This window comes from Pongo abelii, chromosome 23, assembly GCF_028885655.2.
Source record: "Pongo abelii isolate AG06213 chromosome 23, NHGRI_mPonAbe1-v2.0_pri, whole genome shotgun sequence".
Lineage (NCBI taxonomy): Eukaryota > Metazoa > Chordata > Mammalia > Primates > Hominidae > Pongo > Pongo abelii.
Window position 1 is genome coordinate 45,997,603 of NC_085929.1, and position 16,867 is coordinate 46,014,469.

Consider the following 16,867-nt stretch of genomic DNA (forward strand, 5'->3'; position numbering starts at 1 on the left):
AGGTCTCTATAAAAGAATGGATGGGATAGGCTGCCACGGGAGTCATTCTTTTATGACCTTTTCAGTGTCAAAACTGGGGCAGTGTTACTTTAATACTCAACCATTTGCACAGTCATCTGTCAGGAGGTACTGTCTATAGCAAAAGGAGAACACGTCCTGTGGGTCCCTAGTTCTGCCTTTGGAAGACATGGCTAATGGCTCAGGGATTCTTACTGACTTTGCATGGAAAGGCTAGAAAACTCCTGTATTTTTTTTTTTTTTTAAAGACAGGGTCTTGCTCTGTTGCCCAGGCTGAGTTGCGGTGTTGTGATCACAGCTCACTGCAGCTTGGAATTCCTGGGCTCAAGCAATCCTCCTACCTCGGCTTGAGTAGGTGGGACTACAGGCTGGAGCCGCTGCTCTTGGCGCCAACTTCTGTATATCTCAACACTCATGATTCCCCAAGGAGAAAGAAAAAAACATACTTTTATTCCAGCATCCAGTATGCCTTGTGTATACCAGTTTTAAAGTTGTTGGTTTTATCTCATTAAATAATAGTGAAGAGTCCTCTGAGGCAGCAGGAGGATGTGATGGAGAGTGGCAGAAGTCAGGGTTAGGAGACGTGAGTTCTATGAACGGTAGCAGCAATAGCAACCATTATTGGGCGCTTACATGTACCAGGCACTGTGCTAAGTGCTTTACATGTATGATCTCACTTCATAAGACAAGGATACTCATCTGTAGTCTCATTTTACAAATGAGGAAACCGAGGCTCAGAGAGGATAAGTCACTTAGCCAAAATGTCCCAGCCAGGATTCTTTTGGATGCGCTCCCCAAAATCTGTCTTCTAACTCCTACCCCATACTCCCTTCTCTGGGAGCCGTGTGACTGAGCAAGAAGCCTCATCCCATTGGGCCTCGGTTTACCATTGGAAAGGATTTGTGGGCGAGGGTCAATGAGCGCAGCAGATGGCCTGTGGTTATTTAGAGCAGTGCTTCCCTGGTTGATATCACAGCGCTCATACTTGTGTGGCCCAGTGAAACGGAGGCGGAAACTCAAAATTTCCATCTTCACAGGGCCTGACTGGAGGGGGCTGGAGGAGGATGCGGAGGTTTCTTGTACTCTTTTTTTTTTTTTTGAGACGGAGTCTCGCTCTGTCACCCAGGCTGGAGTGCAGTGGCGCAATCTTGGCTCACTGCAAGCTCCGCCTTCCAGGTTCACACCATTCTCCTGCCTCAGCCTCCCAAGTAGCTGGGACTACAGGAGCCCGCCACCACGCCCGGCTAATTTTTTGTATTTTTAGTAGAGACGGGTTTTCACCGTGTTAGCCAGGATGGTCTCGAACTCCTGACCTCGTGATCCACCCACCTTGGCCTCCCAAAGTGTTGGGATTACAGGAGTGAGCCACCACGCCCGGCCGGTTTTCTGTATTCTTAAAACAGACTACCCCTTCCCAACGCACAACCCCCAGCAAGTGGCTGTGGGTTCCCAAGCGCCTCTCCTCCCAGGGCCATGGGCGTGACTGCTGAAAAGCGGGTTAGGCCGGGGAGTTCAGAATCAGGAGTGAATCGGAACTACGCCAGGGAGACGGCAGCGAAGAAAATCCTGTTCTTAGGGGAACGCAATCTTCGGACACCAGAAGTTCCTCTATGATGCTATTCTGTGGCAGCCTTGCACTTGAGCCGGATGAAAATTGTAAAAACCCCGGTTGGGCGACAAGACGGCGCGTCTTCCCGGCTCCTTTCCAGAGTTTAAGAGGAGCCATGCAGACTCAGCCGGCCTTTCGGGGTAGGTGGACAGGCCCGGCGCGCCCTCTCGAGACCCCTTCAACCTCCCGGGGGCAGCAGCGCCGTGTCGGCTATGAATAGGGCCTCTGGAAAACTCAGGCTTGGAACAGGTAACCCCCCGGTTTCCGCAGGCCACAAATCACCACCGCGACCGAAGGACGCGCAGGCTGGGAGCGGTGGCGGGGCCACCAATGCGGACCTCCACTGAGGGCGGCGGGATCCGACCGCAGGGGCTGGTCCCTGAGGCCACTAAGGGGTGCGCTGGGCTAAGGCCGCCTGGGGGCAGGAGCCAGCGTGATCGTGGCGGGCCGACAGGCGGGGCTGGCTGAGGCCTAGCAGAGACTTAGCAGAGACCCCAGACCCCAACCCTTCCCACGCGGACCCCTGGATCCCTCTCCCAGCAGCCGCCCACCTAGGGCCCTGAGCCAATAAGAGCTCGAGGTATATATGATTCACCTTGCCTGGGCCAATCAGCTTGACGCGCGCTCTTCGCCAGCACCTCGCGCGATAACCTGGAGTCCTCGGCCTTCAGAATAAAAACTCTTCGCCGGAAAACGACCTTTCCCCGCCCACTGCGCCGACACTGGAAGCGAGGCGTGTCTGGGAGATCACTCCGCGCTCCAGCGGCGAAGGAAAGAACGGACTCTGATCATGGAAGCCTAGTAAAGTAGTACACCTCTCTCCTTTCGTGAGGCCTAAGAAGAAACTCCTTTTCTCGTCACAGCTACGCCCTGGGCATAAACGGTTGGGGCGTCAAAGGGAGGGAAGGGAGCGGGCGGGAGGAGACGGTCACGTGGCCGCGGCGGAAGGATGCGTCTGTGCTGCGTCTCCATAGGGACGGTCTATAAAGGGCCGGCGGGCGGCATCTGCGGCCATTTCTACTTCACCCGCCCACAGATGTAGTTTTTTCCCCACGTGCGCGCTTTCCCTCCTCCCCGCCCTCAGGGTCCACGGCCACCATGGCGTATTAGGGGCAGCAGTGCCTGCGGCAGCATTGGCCTTTGCAGCGGCGGCAGCAGCACAAGGCTCTGCAGCGGCACCCACCAGCGGCTTAAGCCATGGCGTGAGTACCGGGGCGGGTCGTCCAGCTGTGCTCCTTGGGCCGGCGCCGGTTTTGGATTGGTGGGGTGCGGCCTGGGGCCGGGGCGGTGCCGCCAAGGGGGAAGCGATTTTACGAGCGCCCGGGACGCGTGGTCTTTGCTTGGGTGTCCCCGAGACGCTCGCGTGTCCGGGATCAGGAAAGCGCAATCGGGTGCCAGGACTGCTTCCTCAGGGGCCGTACAGCCCTCGGACCCCGAGCCCCGCAAGGGTGCTAGGGGTCTCGGCTGTTGCCCTGCGAAACGTGGCAGGAACCAAGATGGCGGCGGCAGGGCGGCGGCGCGGGCGTGAGTCAAGGGCGGGCGGTGGGCGGGGCGCGGCCGCCCTGGCCGTATTTGGACGTGGGGACGGAGCGCCTTTCTCTTGGTGGCCGGTGGAAGAATCGCCTGGTCTCCGTGAGCGTCCATTTTGTGGAACCTGAGCCGCGAGCAGGGAGGGGCGGCTACAACTGCCCTGTTCCTGATTCTCTAGATGGCCGATCTAGAGAAGTTCTGCCTAGTAAGTGGAAGGATGAAATTCTCAGACCAGCTAACCTCTAATGGGAGTTGGTTTCTGATTCTCATTCAGGCTTCTCACGGCATTCAGCAGCAGCGTTGCTGTAAGCGACAGAGACACCTTCGAATTAAGCACATTCCTCGATTCCAGCAAAGCACCGCAACATGACCGAAATGAGCTTCCTGAGCAGCGAGGTGTTGGTGGGGGACTTGATGTCCCCCTTCGACCAGTCGGGTTTGGGGGCTGAAGAAAGCTTAGGTCTCTTAGATGACTACCTGGAGGTGGCCAAGCACTTCAAACCTCATGGGTTCTCCAGCGACAAGGCTAAGGCGGGCTCCTCCGAATGGCTGGCTGTGGATGGGTTGGTCAGTCCCTCCAACAACAGCAAGGGTGAGTGGGTCACCACCACATCATCCAGGTGGGATCTAGGGTTAGGGGCCTGCTACCTTTGTATCTGACTCACTTGGCCCCATCGCTCAAATCTTTTGCAGAGGATGCCTTCTCCGGGACAGATTGGATGTTGGAGAAAATGGATTTGAAGGAGTTCGACTTTGATGCCCTGTTGGGTATAGATGATCTGGAAACCATGCCAGATGACCTTTTGACCACGTTGGATGACACTTGTGATCTCTTTGCCCCTCTAGTCCAGGAGACTAATAAGGAGCCCCCCCAGACAGTGAACCCAATTGGCCATCTCCCAGAAAGTTTAACAAAACCCGACCAGGTTGCCCCCTTCACCTTCTTGCAACCTCTTCCCGTTTCCCCAGGGGTCCTGTCCTCCACTCCAGATCATTCCTTTAGTTTAGAGCTGGGCAGTGAAGTGGATATCACTGAAGGAGATAGGAAGCCAGACTCCACTGCTTATGTTATTACCATGATCCCTCATTGCATAAAGGAGGAAGACACCCCTTCAGATAATGATAGTGGCATCTGTATGAGCCCAGAGTCCTATCTGGGGTCTCCTCAGCATAGCCCCTCTACCAGGGGCTCTCCAAATAGGAGCCTCCCATCTCCAGGTGTTCTCTGTGGGTCTGGGCGCCCCAAACCTTACGATCCTCCTGGAGAGAAGATGGTAGCAGCAAAAGTAAAGGGTGAGAAGCTGGATAAGAAGCTGAAAAAAATGGAGCAAAACAAGACAGCAGCCACTAGGTACCGCCAGAAGAAGAGGGCGGAGCAGGAGGCTCTCACTGGAGAGTGTAAAGAGCTGGAAAAGAAGAACGAGGCTCTAAAAGAGAGGGCGGATTCCCTGGCCAAGGAGATCCAGTACCTGAAAGATTTGATAGAAGAGGTCCGCAAGGCAAGGGGGAAGAAAAGGGTCCCCTAGTTGAGGGTAGTCAGGAGCGTCAATGTGCTTGTACAGAGTCTGCTGTAGCTGTGTGTTCCAATAAATTATTTTGTAGGGAAAGTACTTGTGCATGTGAATTCCTTCTCTGGCAAAGTAACTGAATGAAGCGCCACTCACCCACCCCTAGCTGGTCTTAACATTTCTTGTGAGATCTGGGGGAGGAGGGCAGTCCAAGGCTGAAGATTGGTTCCTAGAGTGGGATTTGCTCAGCCCGGCTAGGTGTAGGCCACGATGGCTGATTCATGGGGCCCTGGAGCCTGATAATTGGCCAGTTATAGCAAGCTGGGTCCTTTGCCCGGAGCTGAGTGCTGGTTGTATAGGGAGGAGGCTGGAGATCTCTGGGAGGTTCAGAGGGAGGGACAGCCTGGGCCTCCACCTGCTTATTCAAGAGGGCTTCATGCCAACAGCTATCGTGTAAAACCCTGGATGAGGTTGCACAGTCTTTGAGATGGCACACAAGATTAGGTTTCACTTGTTACCTGAACAGTTCTGCAGAAGCCTCATCCTGAAGAAAGAAATGGCTCTTGGAAATTGATGCTGAAGCAGGACAGGAGCTGAGGGTTGGCCTCCGTTTCCCCTTACGGGGTGGAAGGATGACAGCCTGCGCAGGTTCTGGCTTAGAGCTGGGCACAAAGGCAGGCGACAGTTCCTGTGAAGCCTGTTGTGCCTGCTGGTATCTAAACTAGAAGGCCTGACGGCCTCAGGACATGTTAGGATGGATCAGTGCTTAGAAGCCACACCTCGCTGCAGCTTCAGACTTCTGGCCGGGTGACTTCGCCTTTCCAGGCAGGCGATGTCTTTTGTCCTTTGTTGCGGATGAATGCATGAATGCAAGGATCAGCCCAGCCCGGGTAGGTCTGCCCTTCCTCTTGTGTCCTTCGGGATTAGCCACATTTTCTGTCTGTGGAAGGTAGTGTAGACCTGGTGTGCCCGGCGAATGGCTGGGAGGAGAGAGAGGGTGAGTGCAGCCCAGGCACTGCTGTAACTGAGCACAGCATATGTGTTCTTTCACTCAGTCCCCGCAGCACACCCATGAGGCAGACGCCACACCCAGGAGGATTTTTTTTTTTTTTTGAGATGGAGTCTCACTGTCGCCCAGGCTGGAGTGCAGTGGCGTGATCACGGCTCACTGCAAACTCCACTTCCCGGGTTCATGCCATTCTCCTGCCTCAGCCTCCCGGGTAGCTGGGACTACGGGCGCCCGCCACCATGCCCAGCTAATTTTTTTTTGTATTTTTAGTAGAGAGGGGATTTCACCGTGTTAGCCAGGATGGTCTGGATCTCCTGACTTCATGATCCACCCGCCTCGGCCTCCCAAAGTGCTGGGATTACAGGCGTGAGCCACTGCGCCCGGCCTTTTTTTTTTTTTTTTGAGACAGGGTCTCTCTGTTGCCCAGGCTAGAGGGCAATGGTGCATTCTCGGCTCACCACAACCTCCACCTCCCGGATTCAAATGATTCTCCTGCCTCCGCCTCCTGAGTAGCTGGGATTATAGACTCCCGCCACCACGCCCAGCTCACCAAGGAGGATTTTGAGCAAAGAGGTAGAGCTGGGATTTGAACCCAGGACTCGGGCTCCAGTCTGGGCTCTTCATTTTGCCTCTTGAGCTGGAAACAAATGGCCCGTAATGACCTGCACGGTGGGGCCCACATGACCTTTCTGGTGCCCAGCATAGACTGTCACCTGAGAGCCAACTGTTGATGGAATGCATGCAACTGGTTGTGGAGAAGTTGCCTGAGGCACCACTGGTAGTGGGCATCACACATGGGTCTTGGACCTGGTGCTCTTTGAGGTCTTTCCTGTTGAGATTCTAGGATTCTCCAAAGGCCATGGGCCTCCATCTACATCCAGGTACTAAATAGGTGTTAGGGTGTGGCCAGGAGCATCAGAGTCATCCAGTGCCAGTGGGGGTCGGCCCTCATTTGGCAGACGAGAAACTGAGGCACCAAGAAAGGCAGTGCAGGTCAGTGGTGTGGAGCCAGGATGCTGGGGCTGTGCCCTTCCCAGGCCCCTGCAGCTAAGGCCTCCCACACCCAGAAGGCACCAGCTCAGGTCACAGTGGATTTGCCCTTCTCCCTGACCTCACCTCCTCCCCTCACTGTGCTCCCGGCCTCTCTCCATCTGTCTGCCAAGCTTGGTCCTGCCTCAGAGCCTTGCACTTGCTGTTTTTTTGTAACTTTTTTCTCCATTGAGTTTATCTGTATACAGATTCACTTTCTGTTCTCCATTCCCTAACTACAATATAAGCTCACTCTATGGCAGCAGGTATTTTGCTGTCTTGCTCATTCCCGTATTTCCAGGACTACAGCAGTGCCTGGGAAATAGCAAAAATGACTGCAGCGAAAATGTTCAAAGAGCTCTGAGGTTCTAGGCGCCTTCCAGTGATGAGCTCAGAGTCCTCCTGAGAGGCTGTGAGGAGGGTCTTATGACTGTAACCCTCTTACTGATGCAGCTGAGACTCAGACTTAGGTACCCCCTTGGGAAGTCTGGCCTGTGGGTGGACACTGGCCCATGGGCAGGTGGTATAGGCAGTGATAGTGGCCTGGACAGACGGGCTGGATTCGGCTAGGCAGATATCTGTTCCGGAGAGCCCAGCACAATAAGGGGTACGGGAAGAGGGGGCAGAAATGAAGTTGATGTCTGGCCACCACCCTGCATGGGGAAACTTGTGGCCCCTGCCAGGCCTTGGCCAGCCCAGCCTAGGCTGACCAGGTCAGAGGTGGAGCTGGGCTTTACCCAGTGACCAGGGGCCCGGGGTGGGGGATAGGAAGGGACCTCACAGGCGGGAGCAGACAGCACTCAGCATTTTTTCCTGCTTTGTGTCTGGGACAAGGCCGTAGGTTGTGGAGAGCAGAGAACGACCATCTTTTCTACAACTAGTCCTGAGTGGGTGCCCGCTCTGCACTACACTGTCTGGGTGCTGGCCACAGCAGTGAGCCAAGTAGATAAACATCCCTGCCCTCATGGAGCTTTGCTTCTGGTAAAGGAGACAGATGGACCCTAAAAAGAAGAAAGATGTGACATGTGTCACATTCAGATGTGACACAGCAGCTGGGTCGGGCTTGGACATGCTGGGCATGCTCCTTAAGACGGGTGCTTAGGGAGTTGCAGGGGTCAGCCCGGCAGGGGACTGGGCTGGGATTGGCAAGGAGAGGCGGCCAGGATGTGGGTGTGAAGAGAGGGAACCTCCCCGCTGCCAAACAAGAGAAAGGATGGAGGGCCCATTTCCTGAGATGGGGAAAACCAGGGGAAGAGCATGATTTTATTTCAAAGAGGCCAGGGAGAAATAAAAAGTCCCTGGCTTTGGTAGGCCAAGGCAGGTGGATCACAAGGTCAGGAGTTCAAGAACAGCCTGGCCAATATGGTGAAACCCCATCTCTACTAAAAAATTAGCTGGGTGTGGCAGCATGTGCCTGTAATCCCAGCTACTCGGGAGGCTGAGGCAGGAGAATCGTCTGAACCTGGGAGGCAGACGTTGTAGTGAGCCAAGATCACGCCACTGCACTCCAACCTGAGTGACAGAGTAAGACTCCCATCTCAAAAAAAAAAAAAAGAAAAGAAAAGAAAAGAAAAAGTCCCTGCAGTGACACTCAAGTGCCAACCACCCTTGCCAAGGTGCCCCATGAGGTGGGGTGGGGGCTCTCAGCCTAGTTGGGAAATGGAAGGTGGACGCTTAGACCAAGTAGAAAGTGGCAGCTTCAGAAGACAGAGCGGGGCCTCCCAGCTGGGCTCTGACGGGTGGGGAGAGTTGTCACAGAGAATGAGAACACCCCATGAAAGTCAGCTGGGCAGGCCGGGCGCCGTGGCTCACGCCTGTAATCCCAGCACTTTGGGAGGCCGAGGTGGGCGGATCACGACATCAGATCAAGACCATCCTGGCTAACATGGTGAAACCCCATCTCTACTAAAAATACAAAAAAAATTAGCCGGGCGTGGTGGCAGGCGCCTGTGGTCCCAGCTACTCAGGAGGCTGAAGCAGGAGAATGGCGTGAACCCAGGAGGCGGAGCTTACAGTGAGCCAAGATGGCGCCACTGCACTCCAGACTTGGGGACAGAGCGAAACCCCGTCTCAGAAAAAAAAAAGTCAGCCAGGCAGGAAAGAATGGGGCTCACACCAAGTGCCACAGTCCCACTGCCTGTGGTGGAGGCCTGTGCCCAGGCTAAGCTCTGAGCCTGCAGCTGGGCCTCAGCACCGTCCCATGTTGCAGTCCTGGCCCACTCCTGCCTGGCCCCCTTGGCCAACTCCTCTAGTAGCAAAGAGGGTCGGAGAGTATGGGGGCTTGAGCAGCCCATCCCACTGTGGAAGACACAGGAAGCCATGGCTGGGGCCCTCCTCTGGGTCATGGGGTGGCTTCCTCAAACCCTGCTTCCCCAAACCACCTGTGATGCAAATGCTTTCACACCCGTCCACGGTCTAGACCCAGGGAGGCCTCCTGCTTTGTCCTGTCAGCCCTGGGTTGAAGTGACAACTGTGTCCTCTTTTTTTGAGACAGGGTCTTGCTGTCACCCAGGCTGAGGTGCAGTAACGCCATCTTGGCTCACTGCAGCCTCTGCCTCTCGGGCTCCAGTGATCTTCCCACCCCAGCCCTCTTCCCTGCAAGCAGCTGGGACCATGAGTGCACACCACCATGCCCGACTAATTATTGTATTTTTTTTGTAGAGATGGAATTTTGCTATGTTGGCCAGGCTGGTCTTGAACTCCTGACCTCAGTGATCCACCTGCCTCAGCCTCCCACAGTGCTGGGATTACATGTGTGAACTACCATGTCTGGCCTCAGTGTCCTCTTATTTGGGCCCTGTTGGTCACCAGGTCCTGGCCATCACAGCACCTCCTCAGCCCCGCATGGGGACAAACCCTCTCTCCTCCAGTGCTACCCCAGTCGCCCCAGCTCCCTGCTGCCTTCCAGACACCTGCACCAGAACTGCTCAGGGTGACAGTTAAAAGGCAGACTCCTCAGTCCTGTCCTTGACCCACTGGACCAGAGTGCCAGCGGTAAACACAAATGACTGTCACCCAGAGGGGGCATGGACAGGCACCTAATAGTGTTATTTGGCCTAAGTGTAAGATTTATTGGGAAGCTCACAAGTGGGGAAGCAGCAGGACCCTGGCTCCCATCCTTCTTGTGGGACAGTGCCTGTCACTCTGCACTCTGCACAGGGAGGGAGCAGGAAGAACACCTGGGTGATTATGTAACAGTGGGCGTGTCCTTGTTAGAAAGGGGCCCTGGGCCTATGGTCAGCCTGTTCTTCCAGGCGCTAGAGGCTGAGTTGGCTTTTTGTTAAGCTGCTTAAAAGATTAAGGGATATCCATGGACGGATATCCAAGTTTCTCTGCCCAGTGGGGTCATTACAGCCTAGCAGGCAGGAAGAGGCCCTGGTCTCTAAGGTTTGGGGGTCACAGCACACTCCCTCCCCCTCCCCCTGCTGATGGAGGTCACCTGGAGACAGGACCTGACTCCAGCTCTGCCCCTGGGAAGATGTGTGGCCCCCTCATGTCCTCATTTAGGATGGAACACCGGTTAAAGACCAGGAACAGACCACCCAGGGCAGTGGGGGAGCAAATGCTCTTACAAATAACAGGTCCGAAGGCAGTGTCATCAGGGAACCCAGGGAGCCAGATGTCACTCCCATCAGACCCAGCCTCAGGGGACTGCCAGGCTACCAGCAGCAATGGGAGTCACTACACCAAAGGAGCCCTTAGGCTATGGTGGGGAGGGAAGAGTTTAGGAGACAAAAGGAGCTGCCTGAAGGCTTCCCAGTTCCCTTCCCCTGAGGCCCCCTGATGAAAGACTCCTGGGCTCTCACTTCTCACCTCTCCCCCGCTGGCCCTGCCTCCACTTCCGCCTCCGGTCTTCACTCACACAGGGATTCAGTGCCTGCCTGTCCTTCACCTCCTGATCCCACCCCATGCCTGCTGGAAGGGTCCCGCCTGCCTCCCCTTGCCTCCATCCTTCAGCTCAGGCACACATCTGAGTGTGAAACCGTTTCTTTAGGTTACCTCCTGAGTCCTCTCTACTGTCCCCTCCCCACTATGACAGGCATTTGACCCCACCTGGCTGCTCACCAGAGCATGAGCAGGAAAGGGAACACACTGGGTGAAATGCTCCGCTCATGGTGGACTCCACGCTCTCTGGGCGCGGACTGAAGCAGCACCACTCCCACTGCTGGACCTAGCCACCTGCACTGGAACTGCTCCCAGCAGCTATTTTTGCCCCAAGAGTCACCTTTTCAGCTGTGGTGGCCATCCCCAGAGGAGGGAGGCTCCCCTGGCAGCAGAGGTGGGTGTTCTGATGGCTGCCTGCCGGGGACTGGACTGGAGGACTTGTGACCCGGAGCTCAGAAGCACGCTGGGAGATGGGGAAGGCAGGGTGGCGCTTTGGTGCCACGGGAGATGGGAGACACCCTGGGGGGCAGATCAGCAGCACACACAGCTCTTGGGTTCACATTTATTATAACTTGGAAGCCCACCCTTCTTCCTACTCCTGGAAGTGTCGTCCCCGGGGGCTCAGGAATTAGCCTTGCTCCACAGCAAACAGCCCAGAGGCCCCACCTGGGCAAAAGCAAACAAAACAGACAGGTGCAGATGCTCTGCCCAGGCCTGCGGAAGCCAGCTCCGGTCTGTGTGTAAATCCTCCCCAGGACTTCCGGCCCACCAGCTCCATTCCAGCCTCCACTGGACTCCAGCTCCGCGGCTTCCTCGAGCCAGGCTGGTCCTGCATCGCCATCTGCTGGCCGCGCTGCACGGCCGGTTCCTGGAGCCAGCAGAGGAGTCGGAGGCTGCGGGGCTTGAAGGCCTCTTCACTGTGCCCTCCAGGGAGCCTAGCTGCCGAAGTATTCCTGCTGGAACTTCTGGAAGTCTTCCTCGGTGAACACGGTGCCCTCAGCCTTCTTCTTCTTGGTCTTGGCCACAGGCCGGTCACAGGCCTTGCGGCCCCGGTTCTGGCGCAAAATCTGGGGAGGGTACGGGACCGAGGGCCCATCATTTCAAGAGCAGAGGAGGCCCGCAAAGATCACGGGGGGAGTTCGGCGCAGGGCAGGGCTGGCCCAGCCTCCCACCCTATGCTCAGGACTGAGACCGCCATGGGTCCTAGGGGAACAGCCTCGGCTCTCACCTCCCAGGTCCCTTCCCATAGTCCCCTCGACCAACCTGCTGGCTCACAGACTCAGCCACGGTGCTTCTCGTCCTGGTCAGAAACTTCAGGTTTACTCTGAGGTGGTCTTTACACTCTCGCTTCCGGTACTCATCTGTGGGTAGCAGGCAGGGAGCACCACTTCAGATTCACTCCCCCTGGAAGCATTCTCAGTCCCTGGCCCATGGCCCTGCCACAAACCTCATCGTTCCCTTCCCAGGTTATTACAGCGGCTAGGCTCTTCTCCATCAAATGCATTCTCCACACAGGTCCTGCTGAAAGCCCCAGGCGCTCGGTCCCCCCATTTTCCAACAATTATGTCCTAAATACTACTCACCAAGGGAGCTACTCTGGAGCTTTCGCTTCAGTGAGAGATGAAGGACAAAGGACCCAGTATTTTAGAAGCACAAACATTTCATGGAGAAAAACAAAAGAGGAAACAGAAAAGGGGAATTCCAGGGGTGGAGGGTGCAATTTTAAATAGGAGGGAATGAGAAGGTCTCACTGAAATGACTCGAAGAGAGCTGTGGATATCCGGGGGAAGAGCATTTGTCTAGGTAGAGGGAACACCCAGTGCAAAGGCCCTGAAGCAGAAATGTGTCAAATGTGTTTGAAAAACACAAAACAGCTGGAATGGCTGGGTGTGGTGGCTCACACCTGTAATCTCAGCACTTTGGGAGGCCGAGGCAGGCAGGTCACCTGAGGTCAAGAGTTCGAGATCAGCGTGGCCAACATGGTGAAACCCCATCTGTGTTAAAAATAACAAAAATTAGCTGGGTGTGGTGGTGGGCACCTGTAATCCCAGCTACTCGGGAGGCTGAGGCAGGAGCATCGTTTGAACTTGGGAGGCTAGAGGTTGGAGTGAGATGAGACTGCACCACTGTACTCCAGCCTGGGTGACAAAGCAAGACTCCATCTCAAAAAAAAAACCAAACCAAAAACAACAACAAAAACAGCTGGAGTGGAGGGAGTGGGTAGCAGGAAGAGACCAAGTTTGGCTGGGGGTGGGGGTAGGTCATATAGCCCTCGTCAGGCACCCTAAGACCACTACCTTTTACTGACTACAATGGGAGCCACCCAGAGGAAAAACAAGGAATGACTTATGATTATACAGGATCACTTTGGTTGCTGTTGAGAACAAGATTACTGGGGGAGGGGGCATGTGGAAGGCAGGAGACCAGCTAGGCTTCTGCAATAATTCAGGCAAGAGACGATGCAGCTTGGAGCAAGGTGGCAGCCGCAGAGGTGTTCTTTCCATTGGCTGTGAGGCTTGCCATTCCTTTCACTCAGCATCTATGTGCCAAAACCTGTGCTGGACACCAAGGCTGCGGACAAGCCCAAGGAGGTGTGTGCCTTTAGGAGCTTCCATCCAACAGGGGAGGTGGGTGAGCCCCCAGGACACGACAGTGAGACAAGGGCTGGGACAGATGGGAATGACCTCTGGCACTCCACACTCCTGCTTCATGGCAAGTATCGCTGGGGCTCAAACCTGTCTCACTTTCCTGCCTCCAAACTTTCGCTCAAGTTGTATTTTCTCCTTGGAATTCATAATTCTTTTAACAAATACCTTAACATCTTTTATGCATTAGACTCTAGGGATTCAGATACAGTAGGAGCTTACCACGTCCTGACACATGTCAAAATATCACCATCTTGCCTACACCAGCCCCTCCGAAAGTCTTTATGTCTGTTAAGTGACACTACATCCTCCAAGAAACTAGGCTCCACCTTCACAGCCAATTCACCACTAAAACCCCTCTAAAGGCTGAAATTCTCTGCTGCCCCCTCTTTAACATATTTTCCACCTGCACAATTCTCTAGTTATCTCTGCTGCTATGGCCACTGCCCAGGCCACAGCATGTCCCATCTGAATGGAGGAGCTAACAGCAGCACTCTGGAGACACAATGCCTGGGCAGCCACAATGCCTGTACCACCTGGGCAGGTGCCTTTTTCTGCATCTGTAAAACGGGGGTGATAGTAGTATCGACCTCAAAGGGCTGTTGTAAGGATCAAACGAGCTTACATTTGTACAGCACTGAGAATCAGCACCTGGCAGAGTGTTAGTGAATGTGTTTAAATGCTCCATCTTTGATCCTCATTCACTAGGTCACCCGTACCAGCCTTTATTTTTTCAAATTCTCAAAGGCAACAACCTCCTTTCTGACTCAGGACCTTTGCACATACTATTCTTCCTAGAATATTCTCCAACTTTTCACCTAGCTCAGTCTTATACCTCCTTCAGCTCTCGGCTGAAATGTCACTTCCTCAGAGAAGGCTGACTTGGCCTAAGTCCCCATCAGAGTACCGTAGTCTTTTAATTCATAGGCTTCAATGCACTTAGCAATGATACACTGGGTTTGATATTCTTTGATGCTTCTCTCCCTACTAGGGCCGTAGTTCACGAGGGCCAGGACGGTGTTCTGTCACCTTCGTATGTCCAGGGCCCCGCTCCGCGCCTGGCACACAGTAGGTCTAGCAATACCGGGCGAACGCTTCAAGCCCTGCCTCAAGCGCCACCTCCTCTGGGGCGCAGGTCCCAGCACCGGAGGCAGCACTTTCAGCCCCTTTCCGAACTTACCCAGTGCCGACTTGGGGACCTTTCCCTTGGCCGAGTTCCGCAGTTTCTGGGCCTGAATTGCCTTCGTCTTCCGGGGCCGTTTCACCGGAGCCCCTCTCGGCTTGGCCTGACCTGGAGGGTCCCGGGGGGCTGTAGGGGAAGAGAGGAAGAGACCCAGGTCAGAGGGCGCGCAGCGTTCCCGTGCCACTGGGGCTAAGCCCGGCCTGGATTGTTTTCCATCCAGGGCTCCCGCCCGCAGCCACTGCCATCCTCCTGCCCGCGCCGGACGTCCCCTGGCCAGCCCTCCTCACCCTCGGACTCCGCCAGCAGCTCCAGGCCCCGCCGCAGCAGGGCCGCGGACATGGCTGCGCTTGGCTCCGCCCACGAGCCTCACACTACTTCCGACCTGGCAGTCCTTGCAGTCTCGGCGGAAACCCGAGCCGGAACAGAGGGTTCCAGAGGGGATGGGCGGAAGTGCCCATCTTTCTTAGGACGCATGCGTTTGGGGTTTACACTTGAGCGGAAGAAGCGGCGGAAACTGGAGGCGGGTCCAAGGCGCAGAAAGACACATTTGTTATTCAATCCCAATCTACCTGGCTCCTGGCGCTCAGTCCCCTCCTTCCCCGGAAGCCGTCCGCAACCTGCTCCGCCGTGTTGGCCAATCCTCTCGGGTCTCGTGGCTCCGAGGAGGGCTAGGATGGCGACAGGGCGGAGTGTTTTTCATATACTTCAACCAGCGCTAGGTATCGCACAGGTTGAGTGCGGCATGCGAATCCAGCTGTCTTCCCTTAAGCCAGATATTAAAGCAAAAAAATTTACATATTTTTGTTTTGAAAAATACAATTATTTCTCATAAAATATGTTGTTTATGTTACCAAGCAACGGGTTTATTGTTATTTTAAGTGAATTAATGAATATGTAAAAATTTTCTGTTTTAGTTTCCAGTATGGCAAATATCAATTGCCTACGTACAAAAGTTCTTTGGGATCCTGAATTTTTAAAAATTTATTTTATTTAATTAAATTAATTTTTTTGAGACAGAATCTCGCTCTGTCGCCCAGGCTGGAGTGCAGCGATCTCGGCTCACTGCAACTTCCGCCTCCCAGGTTCAAGCGATTCTTTTGCCTTAGCCTCCCGAGTAACTGAGATTACAGACGCCCGCCACCACGGCCGGCTAATTTTCTTTTTAAAAAATTTTTAGTAGAGACGGGGTTTTGCCATGTTGGCCAGGCTGGTCTTGAACTCCGGACCTCAACTGATCCGCCCACCTCGGCCTCCCAAAGTGCTGGGATTACAGGAGTGAGGGGATTCTGAAGTTTTAAATGTAAGAAGCTTCTTAGACCAAAACATTTGAGCCCCTCTGGCCTAGAAGTGACACTGCTTACCTGGGGGAGGAGCCCTGGGCTTGTCTGCGGCTCCATCTGCAGCTGGCAGCCCAGCACATGGCATGCAGAAGACACGCAATAACTGAACGGTGAATCAGAAGGGACCACTGGGTTCACTCAGCCGGGTTCTGAGCGCCTTCTGTGTACCTGACACCGCAGAGTGTGGGACCTGGAGTTGGTCGTCCGGGATAGACCACGCCGTTTAAGCTCCATCGGCTAGATAGTAATAATAACAACCAACACAAACGTTTGTTAACTCGTTTATCCCCCTTACCCTTCCAGGTAGGAATTGACTTTTGCATTTTACAGACGAGGAAACCAGGACAGAGAAGCGAAGGTCACACGGGTGGAGTCAGAGGTGGGAATTAAGACTGGCAGCCTGGCTGCAGGATTTGTGGGGGCGCTCCTGCCCCAGCCACCAGGGAGAGCAGTGCTGTGGTGCTAGGTGGGGCCTGTCAAGCCATGGGGTCAGGTAGGCCCCTGGAGGGTGAGGAGGAGCTGACCATGTATGGGCAGCGGAGATTATTCTAGGCGGAGACCGCTGTAGCGAGGACCTATCTATCCCCTGTGACACACGAGTGGCCCCTCAGGATGCCATGCTGGGCTGGAGGGTCGCAAAGGCCTCAGACTCCATGATTTTGTCCTAAGGGGAGTGTGGGGCCTGGAGCCCAGTGACTGTTCAGACATATGCCTCCTTCCTGCTTCTAACATAGCCGGATTGTTGTCTTATTATGTGTATTGCGTATTGTCTGTTTCCTCACCCATACCGCACTGTAAGCTCCTCAAGGCAGGGATCTTTGGTTTGTTCATTGTTATATCCCTAGCGCCTGGAACAGTGCTTGGCATACGGTAAGAGTTCCAGAAACGCACGAAATGAGTGGATGAGAGCTGAGTTTGGGACGCCAGTGAGCCGCTGGGTTGAGGCCCAGTAGGTCGTGGGATGTACAGCGAGTCAGCCTCTCAGGAGGGTAAAGGACCAAGCTCTGTCCTCCTTCCGATCTAGGCTGATCAGCCCACGGTCCCCCGGGTGGAGGAGTTTTCTGTGTGCCAAAGTGCCAGGTGGACCCCTGCAGCGTCCACAGCCCAGCCG

At 54.9% G+C, this 16,867-nt stretch overlaps 2 protein-coding genes across 2 annotated transcripts; one reads left to right on the forward strand and one right to left on the reverse strand.

Annotated features, from left to right (window-relative positions):
- Positions 1-2,635: 2,635 nt before the first annotated feature.
- On the forward strand, positions 2,636-4,764 carry ATF4 (activating transcription factor 4). Its single transcript, XM_009234396.4, has 3 exons — positions 2,636-2,829; positions 3,432-3,749; positions 3,851-4,764. Exons 2-3 carry the CDS (start codon positions 3,524-3,526, stop codon positions 4,681-4,683), a joined length of 1,059 nt encoding a protein of 352 aa, XP_009232671.4. The 5' UTR covers positions 2,636-2,829; positions 3,432-3,523; the 3' UTR covers positions 4,684-4,764.
- Positions 4,765-11,136: 6,372 nt separating this feature from the next.
- RPS19BP1 (ribosomal protein S19 binding protein 1) lies at positions 11,137-14,876 on the reverse strand. The gene is made up of 4 exons (XM_002831158.4): positions 14,704-14,876; positions 14,414-14,542; positions 11,852-11,949; positions 11,137-11,655 (listed from the first exon to the last, which is right to left on the reverse strand). Exons 1-4 carry the CDS (start codon positions 14,753-14,755, stop codon positions 11,524-11,526), a joined length of 411 nt encoding a protein of 136 aa, XP_002831204.2. The 5' UTR covers positions 14,756-14,876; the 3' UTR covers positions 11,137-11,523.
- Between the last annotated feature and the right edge of the window lie 1,991 nt (positions 14,877-16,867).